Source organism: Mesoplodon mirus (genome assembly GCF_964341445.2).
Source record: "Mesoplodon mirus genome assembly, chromosome: 13".
In the NCBI taxonomy this organism is placed as follows: domain Eukaryota; kingdom Metazoa; phylum Chordata; class Mammalia; order Artiodactyla; family Ziphiidae; genus Mesoplodon; species Mesoplodon mirus.
Genome location: NC_138989.1, coordinates 26,600,770 through 26,622,899, shown reverse-complemented (window position 1 = coordinate 26,622,899; position 22,130 = coordinate 26,600,770). Strand labels below are relative to the sequence as shown.

Sequence of the window (22,130 nt, the reverse complement as noted above, 5' to 3'; positions counted from 1 at the left end):
AAAGTGAGGTCATTAGGGATGGACACAGGGAAGACAATGTGAAGATACTGTTTGGCCTGTGAGCCTAAAACATCCAATCTCTGGCCCTTGAGGGTGTGCCAAGCCCTGAGCTAGACAGCGTTGCAGAGGCACCGGGAGGCAGGACAGATAGGTTGACAGGCTTTCAAGAAGCACGAGACGTGGCAGCCAGGACCAAACACCTGAGGGCTCAACAAGGAGGGTTCCCCCACACCGCCACCAGCTCTTTGAAAAGGACCTCACAGGAGGCAAAGTTTGATTAAAAAACAACTTCACATTTTATTTTAAGGAATATGGTCATTTGCTGAGTTGAAGGCATGAAGTACAAGAGCTGCTCTGACACACACTCTGAGCAGAAGCCCCTCCTCCCGTGTGCACTTTTAACGACTAGCTCATCGTTTTGTACACATTTCACCCATCAGAGCTGAAGATGCTTAACGACATTGGTGACTTTAAAAATTCTGCAGAAAAGCCCTATGTAGGCAAAGTGTAAGATTTTTACTAAATTGGTGTGGTGTACTCTTAAAATCACATATTCACAAAAAGAAGTTAAAGAGAAATTAAAATGCACTTATGTACTTCCATTCTTGCCACCTGAGGTAAATTCAGATCTCCTTTCCTATACAACGCAAAAAAGACATCCACGAGGCAACCTGCCACTGTTAACTACAGATCACTATGTTAGAAAGTTCCTCCGAAGGAGAACGCGCTTATTGTTAAGTTAGGAGCACACTTAACATGTAACCAACCTTGAGTTAGAAAAGCCACTCTTTGGAAGGCACAGTTTGTTTCCAGGTCGACCGTGGAATTCCAGATCTGTCTTCTGGACCCCATGCGGCAAGAAGGACAACCCCGGCCGGGCACCCCCGTGTCTCCCTGACACGTGTGTCCAGAGGGCAGAGTTTTCCTCTGCTCACAGTCACCACACGCAGGTCCTGGAGGCTCCTCTGGTCCTGCTTTGTTCTCTGAGAGTGTGAGTGGCTCTGCTGTGTGAGGCAGCAGCCACTGGCCCTCAGTGGGTGCGGGAACAGGTGGGGACCCGGCAGAGATGCTGCCCAGCACAAGGATGAGACAGGCCCTTGGCCCAGGCCTTAGAATGAGGAATGTGAACAAGAACAGAACCAAATATACGGGGAGACATGTGCGAGGAAAGCGTTTCTAGAAGAGTGAGGGCAACCCTCCCTCCACAGTTTGGGGTAAAAAAGGGGGTGGTGGTGATCGGCTTCATCAATCCAACAAAAGACACAAAATAAGGTGCTACTTTGCTTCAAATTGGTTAAATCACTAACCCCATTATGTGAGAGGAGGGCTGCAGTGTTTGGCAGTGGCCTTTGTCTGTATTTATTTGAATGGAGAGGCTCAGGTCTAGGTGTGCTGACTAATCTCCACATGTCTGTGCCTGAGGGCAAGGAGCAGGAACAGTTATGACACCCGTTGAGGAAGGCATCAGGGAGGAAAACCTGGGAACGATGCTGGGTAGACAGGCACCCCCAGGCTGCCCTGCATCCTGGTGTCACGCTTTGGAGCAGCCTTTTTGCTGGAGGCCCTGTGAACTCGTTCAGTGTGGGCCAGGTGGACATGTAAAATTCTTCCTTTTTCCAGTTACCAGGAGAACAACCATGATGGGCTCGTGATAAGCAGATGTGGGTCTGAATACCTTCCACGGCATCCGCATGCCCTGTGACATTCCCAGTGATGTGGGTCAGACTCGCAGGGCGGCTAGAACATGACAGAAAGATGTGTCTGCCCACGGAGGCTGTCAGTGATTTTAGGAAAGTCAGGCATTATGGGATGGAACTTTTATATTTGAATTGCTACATAAACGCTGCTGCATTGCTGCTGCCCCTTAAAGACGTTCCTTTGCTTTAAGGGACTTTGTTTATATTCTACTGAACCAAAGTGGTGAAGGTCACTGTGCTGGGGCCAGGTTTCAGGGTGAAAGGCACTGTGATTTTAAGGTTTCCAACCTAATCTGTCTTATTAAAATCAGTCCCTTTCACCATCTTCAAAATATTTTAATTTATTTGCTTTTAAAAAGACCAGGACCTCGTGGCTTCACTTATTTTGTTGGAGGTACCAACGTAAAGAAATTCCTTTAAGTACAGAAATCAATTTTAATTAGTACTTTTAAATGATTCTCTTTTTTTGTAAAATAAAGAGAGAACAAGCTAGGCCAGGTAGAATGATAACATCTGGGCTTTTTTTAAAGCCATATCCTTCTGTGCACAGACAGCGTCATTAGTGGAGCTCCAGTCCTAAAACTGGGGCCAGAGAATCAAGTGATGGGTCAAGGCATGTTGCCAGCAGCGCAGAAGAGTGGGTGGGAATGCTGGATGGGCCAGAGGACCCCAGGCACCAAGTAAACATGTTTGGATGGGGGGCCTGGTCCAGGTAACCTGAGGGCAGAGAGCTTGGTGGAGCACGTCTGTGTGATGCTCCTCTCTCACGCTCTGCAGGCCTCAGCCAGCTGGCCAGGGAGCCTCCAGCCAGGGCAGAACGTGTTCCTGACCCCACGCAGGGGCAGCGGGGCTCACCCAGCTCCCTATGTGCTTCCAGGAGTCACAGTGAGCAGGGCTGGTCTGAACCCCCTCCTACTAAAATCAAATGCCTGCCAAGGGGCTCAGAGCATCACAATGTGCTCGTGGGGGTGGAGGGGAGAAGGATGCCCACAAACACGGGTCACATGGCCCTCAGCGCTCTACCTCGCGGAGGCCTGGGGACGAGAAGCACAGCAGACGGAAGCAGAGGCCGGCATGACCACCACTCTGCCCGCACACCTCCAGTCAGGGCCCTCAGAGAAGTGGGGCACACGCTTTCTCTACAATAAAACCTCTTTTGAGACCCACTCTGTTACAACATTTGCAAACACATGTGAAATCACATTCTAAAGTAATAACTGAAATTTCTTGGGCGTTTAAAAGAAGACCTTTCAAATCTTTTCATCGCGATGGAGTGGAAATCCACCTCCATCTTCAAAGCTGCCGAACTTTCCTCTCTGTGCTCTTGATGTTGACGTCTAACTTGTCCACTTTGGTTGTGAGGCGGTCAAGAATGTCGTCCTGCTCCTCAATCTCCGTCTGCATCCCCAGGGCGATGTCCTTCAGCCGGCCCAGGCCCACGGACAGCTCATCTGCGGGACAGGAGAGCACACACGGGCCTGAGCCAAGTCATAGCATCGGGACCTGCATCCCCAGATGCTCCCCCCATGGGCTCAGCAGCACTGCAGTCACTGACCCCTCCTCCCTGGAAGACAGGCCAGATGCCAGGGCGTTGGTTACATGCTCCAAAACATGTGCAAGTGAAGAGAAAGCAGTAGCGCTTAACGGGAAAGCCACTCCTCCCTGCCGCCCACCAGGACACCCACTGTTAGCACACGGTGTTTATTTTAGAAATTCATATAGAGCCACATATCTTTCAGCTGTCTTTGAACCTTACATCCCCAGCTCCCTAAAGCTGGGTCAAGCACAGGTCCAGAGTGGCAAAGAAGAAGATCCCCATTTGGAAACACATCTGAGATACACCTCAGGCTTTTCCAGTCTTTGTAATAAGTATTTCCCTTCTTTTACAAAAAGTTGTAAAAATCAATCCCAATTCATTTTTAAGAGGAATAAAGTCTATAAGGACATGGTCAGCCTCGAGTATGTGAAGGGCTTCCTTAGCACAGTGACAAAGAAAGAACTGACCATGAGTGGGGAGGAGACCAGCCGAGGGGCCCGGGGTCCCCTGATGGGGCTGTGCAGACTGCAGAGGGGAGTCGTGATGTGACTGACTCTGTCCAGATGAATATAAAGCCCCTTCCCTGTGTGTGTGTGTGTGTGCACGTGTGTGCCCTGAATGTGTGTGTGCATGTGCACAGGGTGTGGGGATGGGGTCACACCCAGAGCTGCTTTCTGCCCTTTTACTAGTTAAGAGCTGGGGGAAAACAGAAGAGGTGGTGCTTTGCAAGCCTTTTCACTAAGTTAAAGATAAACGTTAAGTGAAAAAGGTCAAAATACACAAATAGTTGGCAATGGCACCATAAATCTAAGCAGAATCTGATTTTTTAGAAGTGGTCTTCCTGGGACTTCCCTAGTGGCGCAGTGGTTAAGAATCCACCTGCCAATGCAGGGGACATGGGTTCAATTCCTGGTCCAGGAAGATCTCACATGCCACACAGCAACTAAGCCCATGTGCCACAACTACTAAGCCCGCGTGCCACAACTACTGAAGCCTGCATGCCTAGAGCCCGTGCTCCACAACAAGAGGAACCACCGCAATGAGAAGCCTGTGCACCGCAACAAAGAGTAGCCCCCGCTTGCCGCAACTAGAGAAAGCCGGCGTGCAGCAACAAAGACCCAACGCAACAAAAACAACAAAAAGAAAAGAAAAGAAAGCCTGTGCCCGTGTCCCATGGACACCGACAGTTGTAAGGCTGCCCAGGTCTCAAGGAGCTGCAGGCAGCTGGGACGGCTTGGGACCCGCAAGGAGCTGCATTGGGGTGAGAAGCTGGATCAGGGAGGGCCACCTGGCAAGGGACCGCCAGCAGGGCCGGGCATCCAGGAGGCAGAGGGACCTGCCCGGGGCAGTGGTGTGGCCCCATCAGCAGGGCCCGTGGACGGGCCTGCTCTGTGTCCCGCTCACCCTGCTGTCCGAATGCATACTCTCAGCCTCTGGGGTGGGCTGTCCTTGGTCTTCTTCCTGCTGCACTCCCTGCATTCCTGAATCTCGCCCCCTGCATAGGTCTTCCCCCCAGCAGGCACCAGTGCCAGCCTTTCTTGGTGGGGAAACCTTTGGTGGGAAGGATGGGGGGCCCGCCAGTCCCTGTGTTTCTCTGGAGCCAGGCCTGGCAGATGCACCCTCTGCCTGATGCCTTCGGCTCCAGGGCCGAGTCCAGAGGACAAGCAAGCAGTGACCTCCGGGGTACCCCTGGGCTCCGAGGGCAGAGAGCAGTTGGGGTTCAGGGTGGAGAAACAGAAGGAATGACACCAAAGCAGCTGTCACTGCTGGACGGTGGAATTTGGGTGTTGGTTTCCTTAGGGCACTTGCCTAACTTCACAGTTTTCTACAATGTGTCTATGTGCTGAGAAACAAAGGTTAAATGAAGGTTAAACAAAGGATGTGGGTCTGCCTCACGTGCTGTCTGTACCAGTGGCCCAGGCTGCTGGAGTGGGCACTGCCCTGGGAGAGTTGGGGGCCCGTGTCCCCTGGGAGGAGAGAGCAGGGGAAGCATTCCTTTCTGTCTCACCCTCTTTGCCATCCCCTAAGGGAGAGGAGGGTTGACAAGTGACCTGGGTGGCCATGGGGGAGGTTCACACGCAGGGAGCAAAGGTCAGAGGGGGCTGCTGAGGGGCCAGCTTCTCCACCCGACTGCAAATAACCCCCTCCTCTCTCCATTCTTGCCTTCTGGGCCCTGGGTGTAAAGTAGGGACAAAACTGAACTTCTCCTGTGTTTCTGGAGACTGGTTAGGGAGACACCAGAGAAGCCAGCAGGTATGTGGTTACAACAGGGCACCCTGGGGCCCGAGGCCCAGGAAGCAGGGCGCCTGGTCACGTGGCCAAGGTGCTGCTGGCCCTATGTATGCCTGACCTGCTGGGCCGCCTCCCGCGAGCCTTCCAGTTTTGCTCACCCGACCCTCCCTGAGCCCAGGGCACACGGAGGAAGCAGGGTGGCATGGCCGCATGGTGAGGGGGGTGGGCAGAGCCCAGGCTGCACGGGGTAGTCCCCAGACCCTGACCCTGTCGCTGTCACCTCCCAGACAAGAGGTGGGCAAAAAAAAAAAAAAAAAAAAAAAAAAAAAGGGGCCTCCCTGGTGGCGCAGTGGTTGAGAGTCCGCCTGCCGATGCAGGGGATACGGGTTCGTGCCCCGGTCTGGGAGGATCCCATATGCCGCGGAGCGGCTGGGCCCGTGAGCCATGGCCGCTGGGCCTGCGCGTCCGGAGCCTGTGCTCCGCAACGGGGGAGGCCACAACAGTGAGAGGCCCGCATACCGCAAAAAAAAAAAAAAAAAAAAAAAAAAAAAAAAAAAAAAAAGAGGTGGGGATGGAGACAAGCGGGCAGACCCCAGAGAGGGTGAGGGGCTGGGATGTTGCACACGCGCGTGCGTGTGTGTGTGTGTGTGCAGGGGTGGACAATGGGGGGCCCCGGTGCACACAAGCCGTGGTGCTGGTGGCAGTGCTCTGGTCTTACCGAGGTTGCTGTCGATCCTCTGGTGACAGGTGCGCAGGTGCGGGTTCCTTGGGTAAGCCTCGGAGCTCATGGCAGAATCGGCCCCTCCAGGGATGGAGTCTGAGTTGACAAAGAAACACCGGGAGGACGGTTAACTGACACACTTGAAATGCCGCTTCACAAAACTCATCTTAATCTGGAAAACGGGTGGAAGGACTAAGGCTGTTGGTTCTGAGGCCACCGAGAGAGGCAGGCGGGGGGATGGGGAAGGGGCGGGAAGGAGGCGCTTCCTGAGGGCAGCCCCTTGGAGATCAAAGAACCCCAGCCTATGGGTCACCTGGTCAGACACGGACCCTCGAGCTCAGGAAAGAGATTCATGCACGTAATGGTATGACAGTTGGAGCAGCCACCACGCAAACCCACACAGGCTCCGGAAAAAGAAACGTTAAATGATGCACATTTGCCCCCAGAAATCTTCTCTGAACCTCAGTTTCCAAATGCACACAGAAAAGCCCTGTCGCCCAGGTTATGTCTTCTGGGGACCATCTCTTTCTAGACTTGGGGTCTCTCCTTCAGCATGGCCTACGGAAGCCCCTCAGCACACAGTCTTCTCCCACTTCCTCCGCGGCTTTTGCCTTCCCAGATGAACCTCCGGGCCCTCCTCCGCCAGGCCTCCCCTTGGCTGTGCCCGCAGGCGGCACAGGAAGCATCTGTTTACTTCCAATGTGCCTGGCTCTCTAGGGGTTGACAGAGCCCCCAGGAGGCCTTGATTCCTTTCCAGATGAGGGATGTTTCTGGGCCCATCATTTGATATTAACGGGACGATCTGACACAAAACACCTCCTATCTCACGCTCCTTGTCCACACAGCCACTTCTGCGCCCACTGGGGCTCGGGGGCTACATTAGCCTCCTTCTGTCGCTGCAACAAAATACCACAAACCATCCTTCGGTTCTGGAGGTCAGACGTCTAACCTGGGTCTCCCTGGCCTCAGACCCAGGTGTCAGTGGGGTTGGCTCCCCTAGAGGCACTTAGGGAGAATCTGATTCCCGGCCCCTTCCAGCCCCTGGAGGTCAATCCTTAGCAGCGGCCCCTCCTCCACCTGAGAGCCAGCTGCCAGGCACCTTCAAACCTCTCACTCCATCACTCTCTCCTCTGCCTCCTCCCCACTTGCAAAGGACCTTTGCGATTTCACTGGGTCCAACCAGAAAACCCAGGATAATCTCCCCACTTCAAGTCAGCCGATCAGCAACTGTACTTCCCTCTGCGACCACGATTCCCCTTTTGCCACGTGACCTGACATATTCCTGGGGCCTGGGGATTAGGCCGTGGATGTCCGGGGGGTCATATCCTACTCAGCATAGGTGTTTCCCCGCCTGAAGATCTCAGAGCTATACAGGCCGGGCTCCCACTTCCTTATTCCTCCCTCCACAGGGGAGCAGGGCTGAACCCGCCATAACGCACACCCCCAGCTCCTTGAGAGAGGCACTGGGGCCCCCGACGCCCCTACCCAGTGCAAGGTGTCCCCGCAGAACCCGGGTGTGGGCGGGAGCACTGACCTGAGTCATTGAGCTTCCTGAGGTTTGGGTGGCTGGCCTGGTACTGTGCCTCCTGGTCTTTGCTTGTACTTATGGCTTCTTTCAACCTTTGGATAAAAGTTACGAGAAAAAGAAAACTTTTAGAAAGGAAACCCACCTGTGACAGTGCAGTCTTTTCTAACAGTGCCCACGTGAGAAAATCAAATGCCTCTTCTGACCAAGATACAAAGCCAAATGAATATTCTAACTGCAATTATGAAAACACTGAATAAGGGGAGCAACCTACATTCTTTGTGTTATGGTAGATAAGGTGTAGATTTTCTGTAATATGGTGATATTGTCTTTATAATAAAAGACAGATACAATGATCTGACATACGAGCAACCATCATGTTTTATTTATTTTTTTTTATTTTTTATTTTTTTATAATTTTATTTATTTTATTTATTTATTATTTTTGGCTGCGTTGGGTCTCCGCTGCTGCGCACGGGCCTTCCCTAGTTGTGGCGAGCAGGGGCCACCCCTCCTGCGGAGCACAGGCTCTAGGTGCACAGGCCTCAGTGGTTGTGGCACAGGGGCTCCAGTCGTTGTGGCTCAAGGGCTCAGCAGCTGTGGCTCACAGGCTCCAGAGCGCAGGCTCAGTAGTTGTGGCGCACGGACTTAGCTGCTCCGCGGCATGTGGGATCTTCCCAGACCAGGGCTCGAACCCGTGTCCCCCACATGGCAGGCGGACTCTCAACCACTGCACCACCAGGGAAGCCCAACCATCATGTTTTAGCAAAAACTGAATTATTTTACATTTGAACACACGACATTTATATGCCAGCCAAAATTGCAGTATGATTTTATTATACCTCTAGCCAAAAATTTTGAGGAAAATAATCTCTGATTTTAAAATGATAATCAATGGGCAACTTGAATTAGATATGGGGAAGTTGGACACGAAGACTTTTTAAAGCAAAAATTCTGTGAAGTGAGTCACATCTATACTGATTAGAGTGAACATTCTCTCTTTCAAATTACCAGGAGCAGTAATTTACAGAGACCCAATTCACGCAGAGTTTGCAGACTGAACAGCGGTCACATCCACACAATCAAGAGCAGTGGAGAACGCTTCTTGTTTCAAAATGTCTGAAGACAAATCCCTCCCAGTGAGTAACTTTCAGGGTCCTTTGGTCCCTTTAAGGCATGAAAAGTGTCCTGAAAGGCTCGGCCACCCGCACTAAACCCCCCTCTGCTGCTTTGCTCTGGCCAGACGGGCACCACTCACCTGCTGCTGGGCTGGGGGGCGAGGGTGCCATTCTGCGCAGGTGGGGTCTCTGAGGGTTTGGATCTGAAGTAATTGACGAGCCCTCCGAACACACTCTTGATGCTGTTGATGTGCTTCTGGCTGGTCTTCAGATCCTGCTCCATCTTGTCTACCATCTTCTCCGTGCGCTCCAAGGCCCCTCGCTGGCGCACGAGCTCCTAGGGAGGATGAGACGTGATGGCATTGCACCTTCTGTAGCTCCCCGTCACCCGCAGAGGTAGGCTCTCTGTAAATCCTCAGCCAGCACTTGGGGATGGCACAGCCCCCACCCCAACCTGAGTCTCGCCTGAGCTCTGGAGGGGAAGGTGCCAGCACTAAGTGTCTCGATCTGATTGCGATTAAACTCTGGTTTTGAACAACCAGCAGGCAGAGGTTGATCTGGAGTCGATACGCTGAATCTAGAAACTTGAGATTTACCCCCATCAATGTCGCTCCCCTTCCCAGGGAGCATGACACACATACGCACCAGCAGGGACGCAGGAGCTGGCGGTGAACATGCTCGAATACGGGGCTCCGTCTCGGCAGGAGTGGCAGTGTAGAGTGGTCTTAGGCGGCAAGAGAACCACCAAGGGCAAAGGCTGGTGCCCCTCGCTGCATATGCAGGCTGCCCGGGGCCGCTCACGCCGTGTGTTCCCGAGAAAGGCCTTGTCTGGCTCCTTGCCCTCGTATTAGCCTGAAGAGTGACTTTGCTTCCCTGAGTCCTCAGGTCAGCCTGACAGTCTGCATCAGCAATGTGGTTTACAGGGTGGGGGGCCTTGAGCCACACAGCGTGACCTTTGGGAGGGGCTGGAGATTCCAGTCAGCCAGGCGAGCAGCCGTACCTCCTGGATGTCACACGTCACAGTGGGGGGAGTGCAGGCTACGCACACAACTCCACAGAGAGGGGACAACGGGAAGCTGTGCTTGCTCTCCTGGACTCTGCCCACCAGCCTGTCTCCCTTGAGGATTTTAAGCTGCATCCTTTTGCTGTAACAAACCACAACCGTGAGTATAACAGCTCTATTAATTCTGAGTCCTTCTAGGGAATCGTTAAACCTGAGGGTGCCCCTGGGGACCCCCACAACACCTCTAAACAGCACTTCTCACTCTCAGAGGCAGAAGGCTGCAGAGCAGACAGCCCCTGGGCTTCCCCAGCACAACTCCTGGTCAGCAAAGCAAGGTCTCCCAGACACCATGGCGGCCACGGGTGGACATTTTAGGAAGCAGCAGCAGACACGGCCAGATGCCACGGCGCTGGTGTGGGATGTATGACCTGCCTGGATGGTAAAGACCCGGCCTCACAAGGTGCCTCATCACAGCTAAGGAGCCAGCAAGTTTGATCCTAGAACTTCTCAACAGTCAAATTCAATCACTGATACTTTATAAAATCTACTGGGAATTACTTAACCGAGCAGCTGTTCATCTCCCTCTATCAGCTTCTGCTTCAGGATAGGGTTGTGCTAAGAACTCTGGCTGCATCAGAACCAGCCCAGGCTGTCTTGGAGGGGAGGCTCTGGTCAGTACAGCCCCCCATCTGGAGAGGGGAAGGGTCTGCCCAGAGGATGAGGGCACCACCCCAACTCACAGGGACACCCAGAACAGAGGGCTGCGATGGCCTCCGTTCCCAGGCTGGAGAGGTGTCCGTCCCCTTGTGGCCCACCTCTCTGAACCGAAGGCCCAGCAGGGTTTGGCAACTGTCAAGTGCTGGAAAGACTCAATGAGGTGAGGGGGCCCCGCACGAGACTGTGTGTAGGATGTGCTGGCCGGGCTGCTGAGAGCATCCTGGCCCGACTCCCTTTCTGCTGATGCTAACCAAGCTGGCCACTCAGGCCCTCATCCAAGGTTTGTTGCTGGACTCCCTGAACTGAGACCCTGGGCCCCACAAAACATCACTGGCGTGTGCTCAGCAGCTAGAGGGGGCAGGACGTCTCCTTGGCCAGGGTGGTGAAAGGGCACATGAAGACTGCGTCCACGTGGGACACAAACAGGCAAACGCCCAGTGGTTAGGACTCTGCGCTTCCACTGCTGGGCTGGGCTCAATCCCTGGTTGGGGAACTAGGATCCCACAAGCCACTCGGTGCGGCCAAAAAAAAAAAGAGCAGCACATCACGTGTTGCTATGGAATGCCCTCCACCTTGTCAAGCAACGTGCAGTGTGGCATATACAGAACACTTCTGCTTAAGTTAAAATTATAAAAAAAAGGAAAAAGATAAGTATAAGAATGTTTTTATACACAGAATATCTCCACAGGGACACTGCAGGAACAGAAGGTGAGTGGCTGGGGGTAGGGGGGCAGCAGGTGGGAGGAGCCTTCACAGCCTTCTGTATCATCTCAATTTTGAACCCTGTGACTGGATTATCACTTCACAAAAATTATACCTTAGGGAAAGAAAAGAAGAAACAAATCATGCCTGAGAAGTGGAAAAGCCATGTGGCCTACAAGTCTCTATGGTTCTGCACTGTGCTCCCCAGGCCGGCCCACCTCTCCTCTATCCTGTGGGGTCAGGACCTGAGGCGAGAGCCTTCCAGAGAGGTGAACCCTACAGGTTTTTCAGGAGAAGGGCAGCTCTCCTTCACTAGAGGTGACCTGACTAAGTAACTTTCCCACTGCTGCCACGCTGGGCCTAAAAAAGTCAAGTCCTCACAGTCTAAAACATGTGTCCTGTTTCGGCACCTCTCAGCTGGGTATGTGATGGGCACCTGTCTAAGTTAGGAGGTTAGTTTAGTGGTGATTTGGGTCTGCTGGGACAGAGCTCACCACCAACCCCCCCATCCCCCATGGGAATGAAAGAGTGATGAAAGGGATTCAAAGACAGTAAGACAATTTGGTGATTATGGGGTGGGGTGGAGATGGGGTTGCTGACCATTCCTGCCTCCCAGGGCCTCCAATAATTGAGAACTGATTCAATCCTGGAAATATTCCATGTGTAATCGCACTGATGACAGAGCCTGTCACCTGCTCAGTCATGATCATCTGTACCTCTCACAGCAACACCTGGCTTGGCCATGCCAAGCCTCACGGCCTGAGGTGCCACTCTGCCTTTGCTCTCATAGTCCCCATTATAGGAAAGAAGGAACTTTGGGGGCAGCATGGGGTTTGTCACCACAATCCTTATGAAACAACGTCATCCTCTGTGTTTTTGGCACTCCTGACCTGCCCTCTGACTGTACCAGGTCCTAAGCTCCTCCTCCAGGCCCTTTCCTGGAAGGCTTCCTGGGCGACGCTTTCCTGCTCAGGAGCTGCGGCGCTGGGCCAGTGCCTTTGCGTGACTCTTCTCTTCCTTGGGAACGTCCCTCCTCCTCCTCCTATCTACACCTTAGCCTTAGAAGCCAGATTCCAGGGTATCCTCTGCCACAGTATTCTACTTTCTGTCACTCTGATTTCCTACTTCACCCGTTCTCAGTTGCCAAAGATGTCTTTTTTTTTTTGGCTGTGCTGCTTGGCATGTGGGATCTTAGTTCCCTGACCAGCGATCGAACCTGCGTCCCCTGCATTGGAAGTACAGTCTTAACTACTGGACCACCAGGAAAGTCCCCAAAGATGGCTTTTTAAACAGTTCTTAGTTGGCTTCCTTGGGCCTGGGACCCTTAATCAAGTGACCCCTCCACCTGGGCCCTAAGACCTCAGGCAATCCTCCCAAATTTAAGTCAACATTTTCCATTTAGACTGTAATGTAGGAATCCAGTAGACACAAACAAAGCTTCCTCAATGAGGCTAAAGACAGGTAGGTGGGCCACTGAGGGATCTGGTGATAAGGAGAAGTGGGGAAGGGAGATAACCCAAGGCAGTGGTAACGGGAGAATGATGGGACAGACCTCAAAACTGTCCAAGACTCTAAGTGACCAGGTCAGAGGGAACTTTCCCAGAGAAAAGAATTACGAAGAGACCCAGGGAAGAACATGATGCTTTAGCTTCCACAACTACAAATGCTTAAGATGAATTACTTTTAGCTGATATAGCAATCACAGGTTATTACATTTTTTAAAACTTTCTAAAGAAATGCCCAACACAACTGTTTCATTAGTACACTGTGGTGCCTAAGAAAGAACAGCTCTTACCCAAGGTCCTACTCTCTGAAACCACCTATGGACGTTAAGAATTACTGCAGAAGCTGAGCTGGGACGGCAGACTGTCACAGACCGCCCCTGTCTCTCTAGGACATCTTCGTCGGGATCGGGAAGGAAACGTAAGGCCCTAGACTCGGGCTCCGGCGCACTCAGCAGTGTCTAGGCAGACAAGACCTTCATCCCCCTCCTAGCGAGGCGGAGGAGCGCTCAGTGCCGGGAAGAACCCAAGGTCCATCTCCTCGGACGCTTGACACCAGCAGGCACAGTCCTCGCTGGGTCACTCCAGGGGGAAGGGCTGAAGCCACGGGCCAGGCTTCTGTCCAGGAAATGTGTAAAAGGAACAGACCCTCCACGTCCCTAACCCGGGGTCTGCTGTCTAGAATCCCTACTTACCTGGACCGGACAGCGTGGAAATGACCCCTGAAGAGGCGTAGAAAAACAACAACCCTGTGGACTAAGTTCAGGAGATCGCCAGGGGCAAACTGCCCCTTTCGGGTGTGAAAACGCGCGTCTCTACGTAGCTAACAGATGGTTACCGACCGTCCGGTCACCAAAGTACAAGACCCGTCCTGGCTGACCGGTCGAGCCCCCAGGAGCCCGGCGACCGCGGACTCACCTCGGAGGAGGCGACCCCGATCCTCTCGGACTCGTACATTAGGGACAGGGACCTGCCGGTGCTGGCGGCCGTGGCCTCGGCCCGGAGCAGCACCTCCTGCCGCAGGGCCTGCTGTCGGTCGGCGGGAGCGCCGGGCCAGTCCGCGAGGTCGCGGTTGTCCGTCCACGGCGCCGGCCGGACGCCCTCGTCCTCCGCGTCGTCGTCGAACGGGTTGTAGCTTCGGGGATAGGCCGACATGGCGCCAGCGCTCGGCCTGGGGCAGGCGGGAGGAGCCGGGCGCGGCCGAGGCGAGGGGCGCTCTCTGACCAAAGAGCAGCGGCCGTAGCGCAGAGAACCTACAGAAACTCCCGTACGCCTGTAGCCGGCGCCGCGCAAACTCCTTCCGCCAGCCGCTCGAGGAGGCCCCGCCTCGGAGCCGACCATCGTGCCTCGCACCGGGGGTGGGGCCACGCCCGGAGCTCGGCCGCACGGCTCCCGGCCCCCCCGAGCGGTGGATCTGCCCGAGGCCACGCCCCGCTGGCGTCGGCAACAGAGAGGTCACGTGGCGGGGAGGCCGGATGGAGCCGCGCCTGCGCCGTGAGCTTCGGCAGTCGAGATCCCGGTGAGGGAAGCCGGCGGGCGGTGCCGCGGGGCGATGATGGCGGCGGCCGCGGCCCGGGGAGGCGGTTGCGGCGGCTCCGGCTCGGGCTCCAGCGCCGGCGCGTCACGGGGTTTCTACTTCAACACAGTCCTGTCGCTGGCCCGCTCCCTGGCCGTGCAGAGACCGGCATCCCTGGAGAAGGTAGCTCGGCGGCTGGGCGCGGGCTGACAGGAGGAGGGGCCCGGGGCGCGGGAGGCGGGGCGGGGGTTTGAGGGAGGCCGAGGGGGCCCCGGCTGCCGGGGGCGCGGGGTGCTCTTGAGAGAGGAGCTGGCGCGGCTAGGTGCCGAGGGCTGGGGAGCTGGCAGGTGGGGGTCTGGGGCCCGTGTGGCGGGCGGGCGGGCGGGGCCGTGAGCTCGGGCGGGCTGAGCCACGGGGCCGCCTGGTGACACCGCCGGGCGGGGGCGGCGGCGAGGGGCGCGGGCAGAGCCGAGGGCCGGGGTCGAGCCTGGGGTCGGCTCCCCACTCGTCCTGCCTTGTGTTTCGTGACTCTGGGGCGATGCCGTCCTCGGGGAAGGGGCGCTTTTCCGCGCTTTGCCCTCAGTGGTGAAGGGCGGGTGAAACAGCGTGTCTGGAAGCGATTTCTGAGACGCACATTTGCTGCGCATTGTTTGTCTCTGAGACTAGAGGGGGCGTTAGACCGGCTGAGAGAGGGTGTTTGAAGAAAAGAACTCAGGCCGCGGGGATTCCTTATCTTGGGAGAAAGGTGAAAGGCAGCCCCAAGAGTACCTGGGACGGTGGGGAAAAACGCAGCTTTTAGAGTCGGAACGTCCCTGCACCGTCACTGTATGTCGTCTTGGACGTTCCTTCAACCCTCAGAGCTTCTGTGTCCTTATCTGTGAAATGAAGTGGTTCTTGAGCATTAAATGAGTTCAGGCAGAAAGTGCCTGGCCCAGAGTTAGGCTCAGAGTAGGTGGACAGTAAAGGGCAGCTTTCCTCCCCCACCAGGGCGTGATGATGAATGAGCACCGAAGGGATGGGATTATTCTTCTCCACAGCTTCCTGGCGGATGGAAAGAACGTTGTCTGACAGCAGAAGAGCGCTTGGGAGTGGTTTTATGGCTCTGGTGAGGGAGGTGAAGCTAAAAGGCTGATGCAGGCACCTTGGCAGAGTGACCTGGTTCTTCCTTGGCTTTGTAGGTTCTCAGACTTGCACAGTGAGCAGGTCTTGGGAGACTGATGCCAGCCTGACTTCTAGTCAAAGGAGGAGTACAATAGAATGGAAAGACTATGGGTTGTAGCCATAAGATCACCTGAATTTAAATCCTGTGTCATTCACTTACATTCGTGTGAGTCTGGGCAGGTCAGTTCACCAGTCTGATCCTCTGCTTTCCCCTGAAAAATACAAGGGCCATACTTGATAAAAGTGTTGCGAAGATCGACAGAATGACATGAATAAAGGGAGGCAGGTGGGTGCCTAATGAATGATCACTGTTATTGCATGAGCCTGAGTGATGGACCACAGTGCTGCTTTATGGAATCAAATCCATGCCAGCTAGTCAGCACATTCTCTTCTTAGGAGGAGGACCAAAAGTTGTATCAGAAGTTTGCTTGCTGGACTTGGAGAAGAGGGTGCAGGGAATTGGATGATCTTGAAGAAGAGGGTCCTGCGGCTCTAGCAGTGGCGGCACCCTTCCTCACGCAGTAACTGAAAAATGCACCTTCAGCTCAGCTCGCCTTCTTCAGTCTTCTTCACTAGTCACAAGAACATTCTGTAACTGCAGCATAGTTTTGTATCTTATGGTAATCCTTGGGTAGTCAAGATTACACAATGTTTTACAATTAATTAATGCAGCTTTTAGGTTGGGCTCCCTAATACCATTCAGTTTCATCAGCTCATTTACAAACCACAGCAGGAAAGAGTTAACAGAGCCCGGGCTGCTGTTTTTTTTAAAAATTAAAACTAGGCGGGCTTCCCTGGTGGTGCAGTGGTTGAGAGTCCGCCTGCTGATGCAGGGGACACGGGTTCGTGCCCCGGTCTGGGAAGATCCCACATGCCGCGGAGCAGCTGGGCCCTGTGAGCCATGGCCGCTGAGCCTGCGCGTCCGGAGCCTGTGCTCCGCAACGGGAGAGGCCACAACAGTGAGAGGCCCGCGTACCACACAAAAAAAAACAACCCAAAAAACCTAGGCTATTATTACCAGTTTCTTTCTTTCTTTTTTCTTTTTTTAAAATTAATTAAGTAATTAATTTCTTTTTGGCTGCGTTGGGTCTTCGTTGGTGCCCGCAGGCTTTCTCTGGTTGTGGCGAGTGGGGGCTACTCTTTGTTGCAGTGCACGGGCTTCTCATTGTGGTGGCTTCTCTTGTTGTGGAGCATGGGCTCTAGGCGCATGGGCTTCAGTAGTTCTGGCGCGTGGGCTCAGTAGTTGTGGCACACGGGCTCAGTAGTTGTGCCGCACGGGCTCAGTAGTTGTGGTGCATGGGCTCTAGAGCACAGGTTCAGAAGTTGTGGCACGTGGGCTTAGTTGCTCCACGACATGTGGGATCTTCCTGGACCAGGGATCAAACCCGTGTCCCCTGTATTGGCAGGTGGATTCTTAACCACTGCGCCACCAGGGAATTCCCCGGAGCTGCTGTCTTCAAAAGGGCTTGCTCACAAGGTTGGCCCTTGGCTGGCATCGGGAACTTTGTGCTTGAACTGTTCCTTCCATTCTCTAACTGATCAGGATGGTTCACTGTGTCTGACTCTGTGTAAGCAGCATGGTTTACGTGAGCACCTGCTTTCCTTCTGGGAATCTGGAATTTTGATGGTTGCTAGGCAGGCAGTGCCTAAATGACCAGCCCCCAGTAAAAATCTTGGCACAGACATCACTCTCATGTTACTGCGTTGCTTGCTGCTGTAAGGGGTGTGTGCTTGGAGTGCACCCTCACAGGGGGGAGAGACAAGAGGAAGCCCTTGCACAGCTTTCTCCAGACTCTACCTGTGTCTGTTTCTCTGGCTCAGATCCTTTCACTGTAATGAAATTTATCTGCGAGGATGACTATGTCTGTGTGTGTGGTCCTGAGGACCCAAAACTACTTTCTCAAGAGGAGGTTTCTGTAGGTGGCTGATTGCATCGGAAATATGTGAATTCCTCTTGTCCTCATCTACGATTCTGAGACTTGATTATACTTGGGATCACTGTTACTATTTAGTCCTATACTGTATGTCTGCTTGCTGCAGTCCCCTACTTTAAAACAGTTGATGAGAAGCCATTAGCATTCCTAAGGGAAAGATTCTTGAGGTTCTTAAGAGTAAGAGTTTCTGGGTACCCACCTTGGATAAGAAAGCTGGAGACTTAAGTGGGGAGATGAGTGTTGAAACCCCCCACCCATTTCTTTGTTTTCATTTCTCTTTCTCCTCCTTTTTTCCAGAGAAGACAGAGTACTGAGTGGGGCCTGATGCAGATAGGGTTGACCCGAGGAAGGCTGTTTTCTGAACTAGACCTGACACCTCAGCTCAGACATGGGAGCTCAGGCAGCCTGACATGCTTTCAGTGGCACTGGGGCACATTAATGACACAACTTACCCTATCTTTGTCCCTCTGGCATGCCACAGTGGGGTTGACTTACTCCATTCACCCACCCTAACCCCAGGCCATGAAGCCAAGCCTGTCACTACTGAGTGCATTTTACTTGTCCTTAATTCCTTAATTTTTCTCTTTCATCCAGAAAGCATTTATTGAGCACCTATTGTTAATTGGTATGCATTAGGCCAGGTAAATAAGAAACTCCTAATTTGGTTGCTCAGGTGGCCAGCAACAAGTCAGTTTTGTTGCAAGTCCCCCATGTGCTCTTGTGCTCCAGGTCTGGTGACCACACTCCTGCCGTGTTCAGGTAGCCAGACCCAAGGGCCCTGGGCATCAATTCTAGGATCCTTATCTGAGCTTTGACCTTTTCCTGTTAGGCTGCCTCTAAGACTGGAGTCCCAGCCCACCCCTGGGATTGCAGCCCACCTCTGAGGACACCCTCCGTGAGGCCCACTCAGGCCTCAGCCCTCTCCCTCTGGGGGAAAGAGGAGAGGAGAAAAATTGAGAAGAGAGAGAGTCCTGCCTACACTGAATCCATCTCTGATTTCCATCTGCCTGCCCATCTTTTGCTCTGCTTTCCTGGATCTTGCCTGTCTTGAGAATGTTGCTGAGCCGCCCCTGCTGAGCCTCCTCCTGGCTCTGCCTGGTCATACTCCTCTGTACCCTGGAAGTCAGGGTACCTGTTCCTGCCTCTTCTCGCCTGGCCTGTGCCGTACTAATGGACCCTGAGCCCAGGACGTGGAGAGTTCTAGGCAGAGCTGCAAAGCAGGCAGCATTCCATGCCCTCCTGCTCCCCTTCCCACCCTCAAGAGGCTTTGATCAGACTCCTTCCCCATTTCTGAAAATACTCTCTCTCTTCTTCAGTTAGGGTGCCAGAATCTTGAGGTGTTTAGCTAACTATTGACCTGATGTTTAAAGGGCACTGTGGTGTTAGGGATGGGCTGGACCCTCCCTGGTGGACAGGTGTGCTTCAGGAGATGTGCTGGGTAACTCATAAGTAACTGGAGGAATGTGTGGCCAGGTGCTTAGGGCAGTGGGCTTTCTGGAGTTCATGTTTATCCAGTCCTTTAGAGTGGTCTGCTGTGGAGTGAAAATCCTGGTATTGGCAGTTTTTCAGCATCACGAAGCTGAAAATTTCCCATCCTGCTCCCATTCCTTTGTGAGGCCATGTTAAAAAAACAAAACAAAAACATGGAGAGGAGAGAGAATAAGCTTCAGCAGAGGATATTCATGTTGTTAGAACCAGTGTTATTAAATGAACTCTAAAATATTTTAGGAAGAAATTGGAAGAAGAAAAATATGTTACCTGTAATCAAGCCACATTAACTGTATTAGTTTTCTGGGGCTGCCATAACAAAGGGCCACCGTGGCTTAAACAACAGAAATGAAGTTTCTCACAATTCTGAGGCTGGAAGGCCATGATGAAGGTGTCAGCAGGGCAGGTTTCTGTACAAGCCTCTCTCTCTTTGGCATGTAGATGGCCGTCTTCTCCCCGTGTCTTCACATGGTCTCCCTCTGTGTCTGTCTGTGTTCTAATCTCCTCTTCTTAGAAGGACACCAGTCAGATTGGTAGGACTGGCCCTCCCTCATCACCTGATTTTAACTTAATTACCTCTTTCATGACCTTATGTCCAAATACAGTCACATTCTGAGGTACCTAGGCATTAGGACTTCAATATATGAATTTGATGGAGGACACGATTCAGCCCATGACATTAACCCATCAGCACTGTCATTTCTTAAAGCTCTGTTTTAGTTTTTTTTTTTTCTTTTTGCGGTATGCGGGCCTCTCACTGTTGTGGCCTCTCCCGTTGCGGAGCACAGGCTCCGGACGCGCAGGCCCAGCGGCCATGGCTCACGGGCCCAGCCGCTCCGCGGCATATGGGATCCTCCCAGACCGGGACACGAACCCGTATCCCCTGCATCGGCAGGCGGACTCTCAACCACTGCGCCACCAGGGAGGCCCTCTGTTTTAGTTTTTAACCATATATAGCTATGTTCACTTTATTGCTTTTTGCAAAAGTAGCCCATATTTATTATTTTGATGGTGGCATGTCATTTTTTGCGTTGATAGACCATACTTAAGCATTTCTCTGTTTAGACTTTCTAGTTTTTCCATGTAAAACAGCATGTTTGTACACCTAGCATGTTGTCTTCTTCTGAATTACATCCTTGTGTTAAATCACTGATGGGTCTTGATGTTTACTGCCCACCTGTTTCCAAAGGATTGTACTTAGTTGTGATAGCATTAGCAAGACACCTTGTGCATGTTTATCTATAGCTTCACAAGGTTGGATTTTCCTGTATTTTTTCCTGCCAACTCAGTCAGCCTAAAAGGGTACCTTATTCTTTTGAGCCCAAGATAATGATATTGACCATGGTTGGCTATTTATATTGTGAATTAAGCAAACAGCTCCCAAGGCAGAATTGCTAGGATCGTGTGATGTTGCCATGTTTTTGTTTTCCGTTATGTGGAAACTTGAATGTTCTGTGTTCTCTTCATGCTTGCAGTCCTGCTGCTTGAGCACTGACTCCTGGCTGTGCCCACTCTGGGTCTGCTAGGTGTGCACACAATCCTGACCCTCAACTAACTTACAAATTAGTAGCAGCAGTATTAGGTGCAGGGCTGGCCAGTGTCTGTCCAGAAAGGAGCTGGTGGTGAACTGTGTAGCTTTTCAATAAAAATACCCTGGGAGGATATTTAGCTGTTTTGTACTTTGCTGGGGTGGGAGTGGGAGGTGCAGATAATTTCTAATTTGGGCCCCAAACCTTTTCTCCATGGCTCTTAATAGGTTTGTGAAGAATGTAATAGAAGGTAAAAAAGTGAAAAGTGCTCCGAGAAAGCAAAAGTGTTGGGAGGTTACCCTCAGTTGAGATTTTACTTAGGGATGGCTTGGAAGCCATGAGGATGGGCATTTGCAAGTACTAAGCGCATTGGCGAGGGAGGGTCATTTTAGATGGAGAGAACAGAGGGCACAGCACAGAGGAGAATGAGAAACAGCAGGTGATAGTGTTTAGCGGAACAGTATGTGTTTAAAGAGAAGAGTGGAGATGAGGCTGGAGAAGAAAGCAGATGACCTTGTTTATGTTCCTAGACTCAGAGTCTGCATCTAATTGGTGAGACAAGGAAGAACCCGTGGATATTTCAGGGCCTGAGGCTGGTGTGCGTTAGGAAGCTGATTATGGCTGCTGCGTTGTTTATGTCAGTGCCCTAGGGAGAATCAGGAGTGATGTGTCACTAGCCGTCTGCTCCCCCAGAGGGCAAAGATGTTCTATTTGTGACTCCTCACTGTGGATTCTCTTTTTTGCTGTCAGTGTTTGCAGTTTGCATCCAGTGAAAATGTGGTTGCCTCGAGTCCCTTCCACCAGCAGCTGTTCCCATCATGGATTTTAGTTGCTGAAATGTTTCTGTGTACTTATTTTCCTGGTTTCTTATTTATATATTTTTGTATTGCTTCTCTCATGAAAAAAGCTTGGCCTTTTGTGAACATTGCCAAGCCAGCCAGAGCCCTACTTTCATTTGTGTGAAAACCTGATGCGTAAATACAGGTTTGAGGCAAAACCCCTCAGGTCCCCCTTGCATTTATTCGTTGAGTCTGAGAGGCTCTATCTTTGCTGTGGAAGCCATTCTCTTCTGAATGTTTCCATTTAGAGCTGGTCTGGAAGCCGGGATTCAGGACAGCCAAGGGTACACCATTATGAAAGCAAAAGATGGTGACCTCGTCCACCCATTCATTCATGCACTAAGTCTTTGAGTGCCTGCTGATTGCCAGGCACTGTGATGGGCCCTGGACGGGCGCCTTGGAGGGACAAATAAATAGACATGATCTTGTTGTCATGGCGTTTACCATGGAGAGAGACAAACAGCCTTAAACAAAGAACTACAAGTAACTATGATTTAAAATGGTAACAAGTGCCATGAAGCAAAAGTAAATGGTATAAATGGTATCATTTTTTTTTTCGGGGATCGACTTTATTTGGGCTTCTCACAGTGGTTAGAGCCACTCTGTCTTCAGAACAGTCACAGGACAGGAAATACGTCACCAAGGCTGCCCAGAAAAGTCTGACCAGCTGAATCTTATTGCTTAAAATACACATATTCACAATAACTGATAAAGGGTGATGTGCCTCACACGGGAATGTGTATTTGCAAATCTTCTGAATGTAGCACCAAACCCTCGACCAACCCCTTTCTTCTTGTTCACCTGGAACATCAGACTCCCTCAAATCTCCCTGGCTCCCTCACAAGTCCTTCAGCTCCCTACTTCCATCTTTCATCATGCAGGGCAGCCTCATGTAGCAGGGGCCAGACT

At 52.4% G+C, this 22,130-nt stretch overlaps 2 protein-coding genes across 3 annotated transcripts in view; one reads left to right on the top strand and one right to left on the bottom strand.

Annotated features, from left to right (window-relative positions):
- Positions 1-436: 436 nt before the first annotated feature.
- Positions 437-14,054, bottom strand: SNAP29 (synaptosome associated protein 29). Its single transcript, XM_082641533.1, has 5 exons — positions 13,673-14,054; positions 8,971-9,167; positions 7,722-7,807; positions 6,185-6,283; positions 437-3,148 (listed from the first exon to the last, which is right to left on the bottom strand). Exons 1-5 carry the CDS (start codon positions 13,907-13,909, stop codon positions 2,991-2,993), a joined length of 777 nt encoding a protein of 258 aa, XP_082497659.1. The 5' UTR covers positions 13,910-14,054; the 3' UTR covers positions 437-2,990.
- A 200-nt stretch (positions 14,055-14,254) lies between these two features.
- Positions 14,255-22,130, top strand: part of PI4KA (phosphatidylinositol 4-kinase alpha) — a 95,092-nt gene continuing 87,216 nt past the window's right edge. Inside the window, exon 1 of one of the 2 annotated variants that reach the window (XR_014295791.1) lies at positions 14,255-14,453. Coding sequence is in view for 1 of the 2 variants with exons in the window: in XM_082641532.1 (XP_082497658.1) it covers positions 14,307-14,453 (147 nt within the window). In the remaining variant the exon portion in view is untranslated. The remainder of the gene's footprint in view (positions 14,454-22,130) is intronic. The other variant, XM_082641532.1, reaches the window with a different exon arrangement.

What these genes read in the sequence shown, in the direction of transcription:
- SNAP29 (XM_082641533.1), bottom strand. Translation starts at nt 13,909, where the DNA reads ATGTCGGCCTATCCCCGAAGCTACAACCCGTTCGACGACGACGCGGAG. An exon ending in TCGGGGTCGCCTCCTCCGAG is followed by an intron (nt 9,168 to 13,672) that starts GTGAGTCCGCGG and finishes CATCCTCCCTAG; the next exon opens with GAGCTCGTGCGCCAGCGAGG. An exon ending in GCCCCCCAGCCCAGCAGCAG is followed by an intron (nt 7,808 to 8,970) that starts GTGAGTGGTGCC and finishes TTTTATCCAAAG; the next exon opens with GTTGAAAGAAGCCATAAGTA.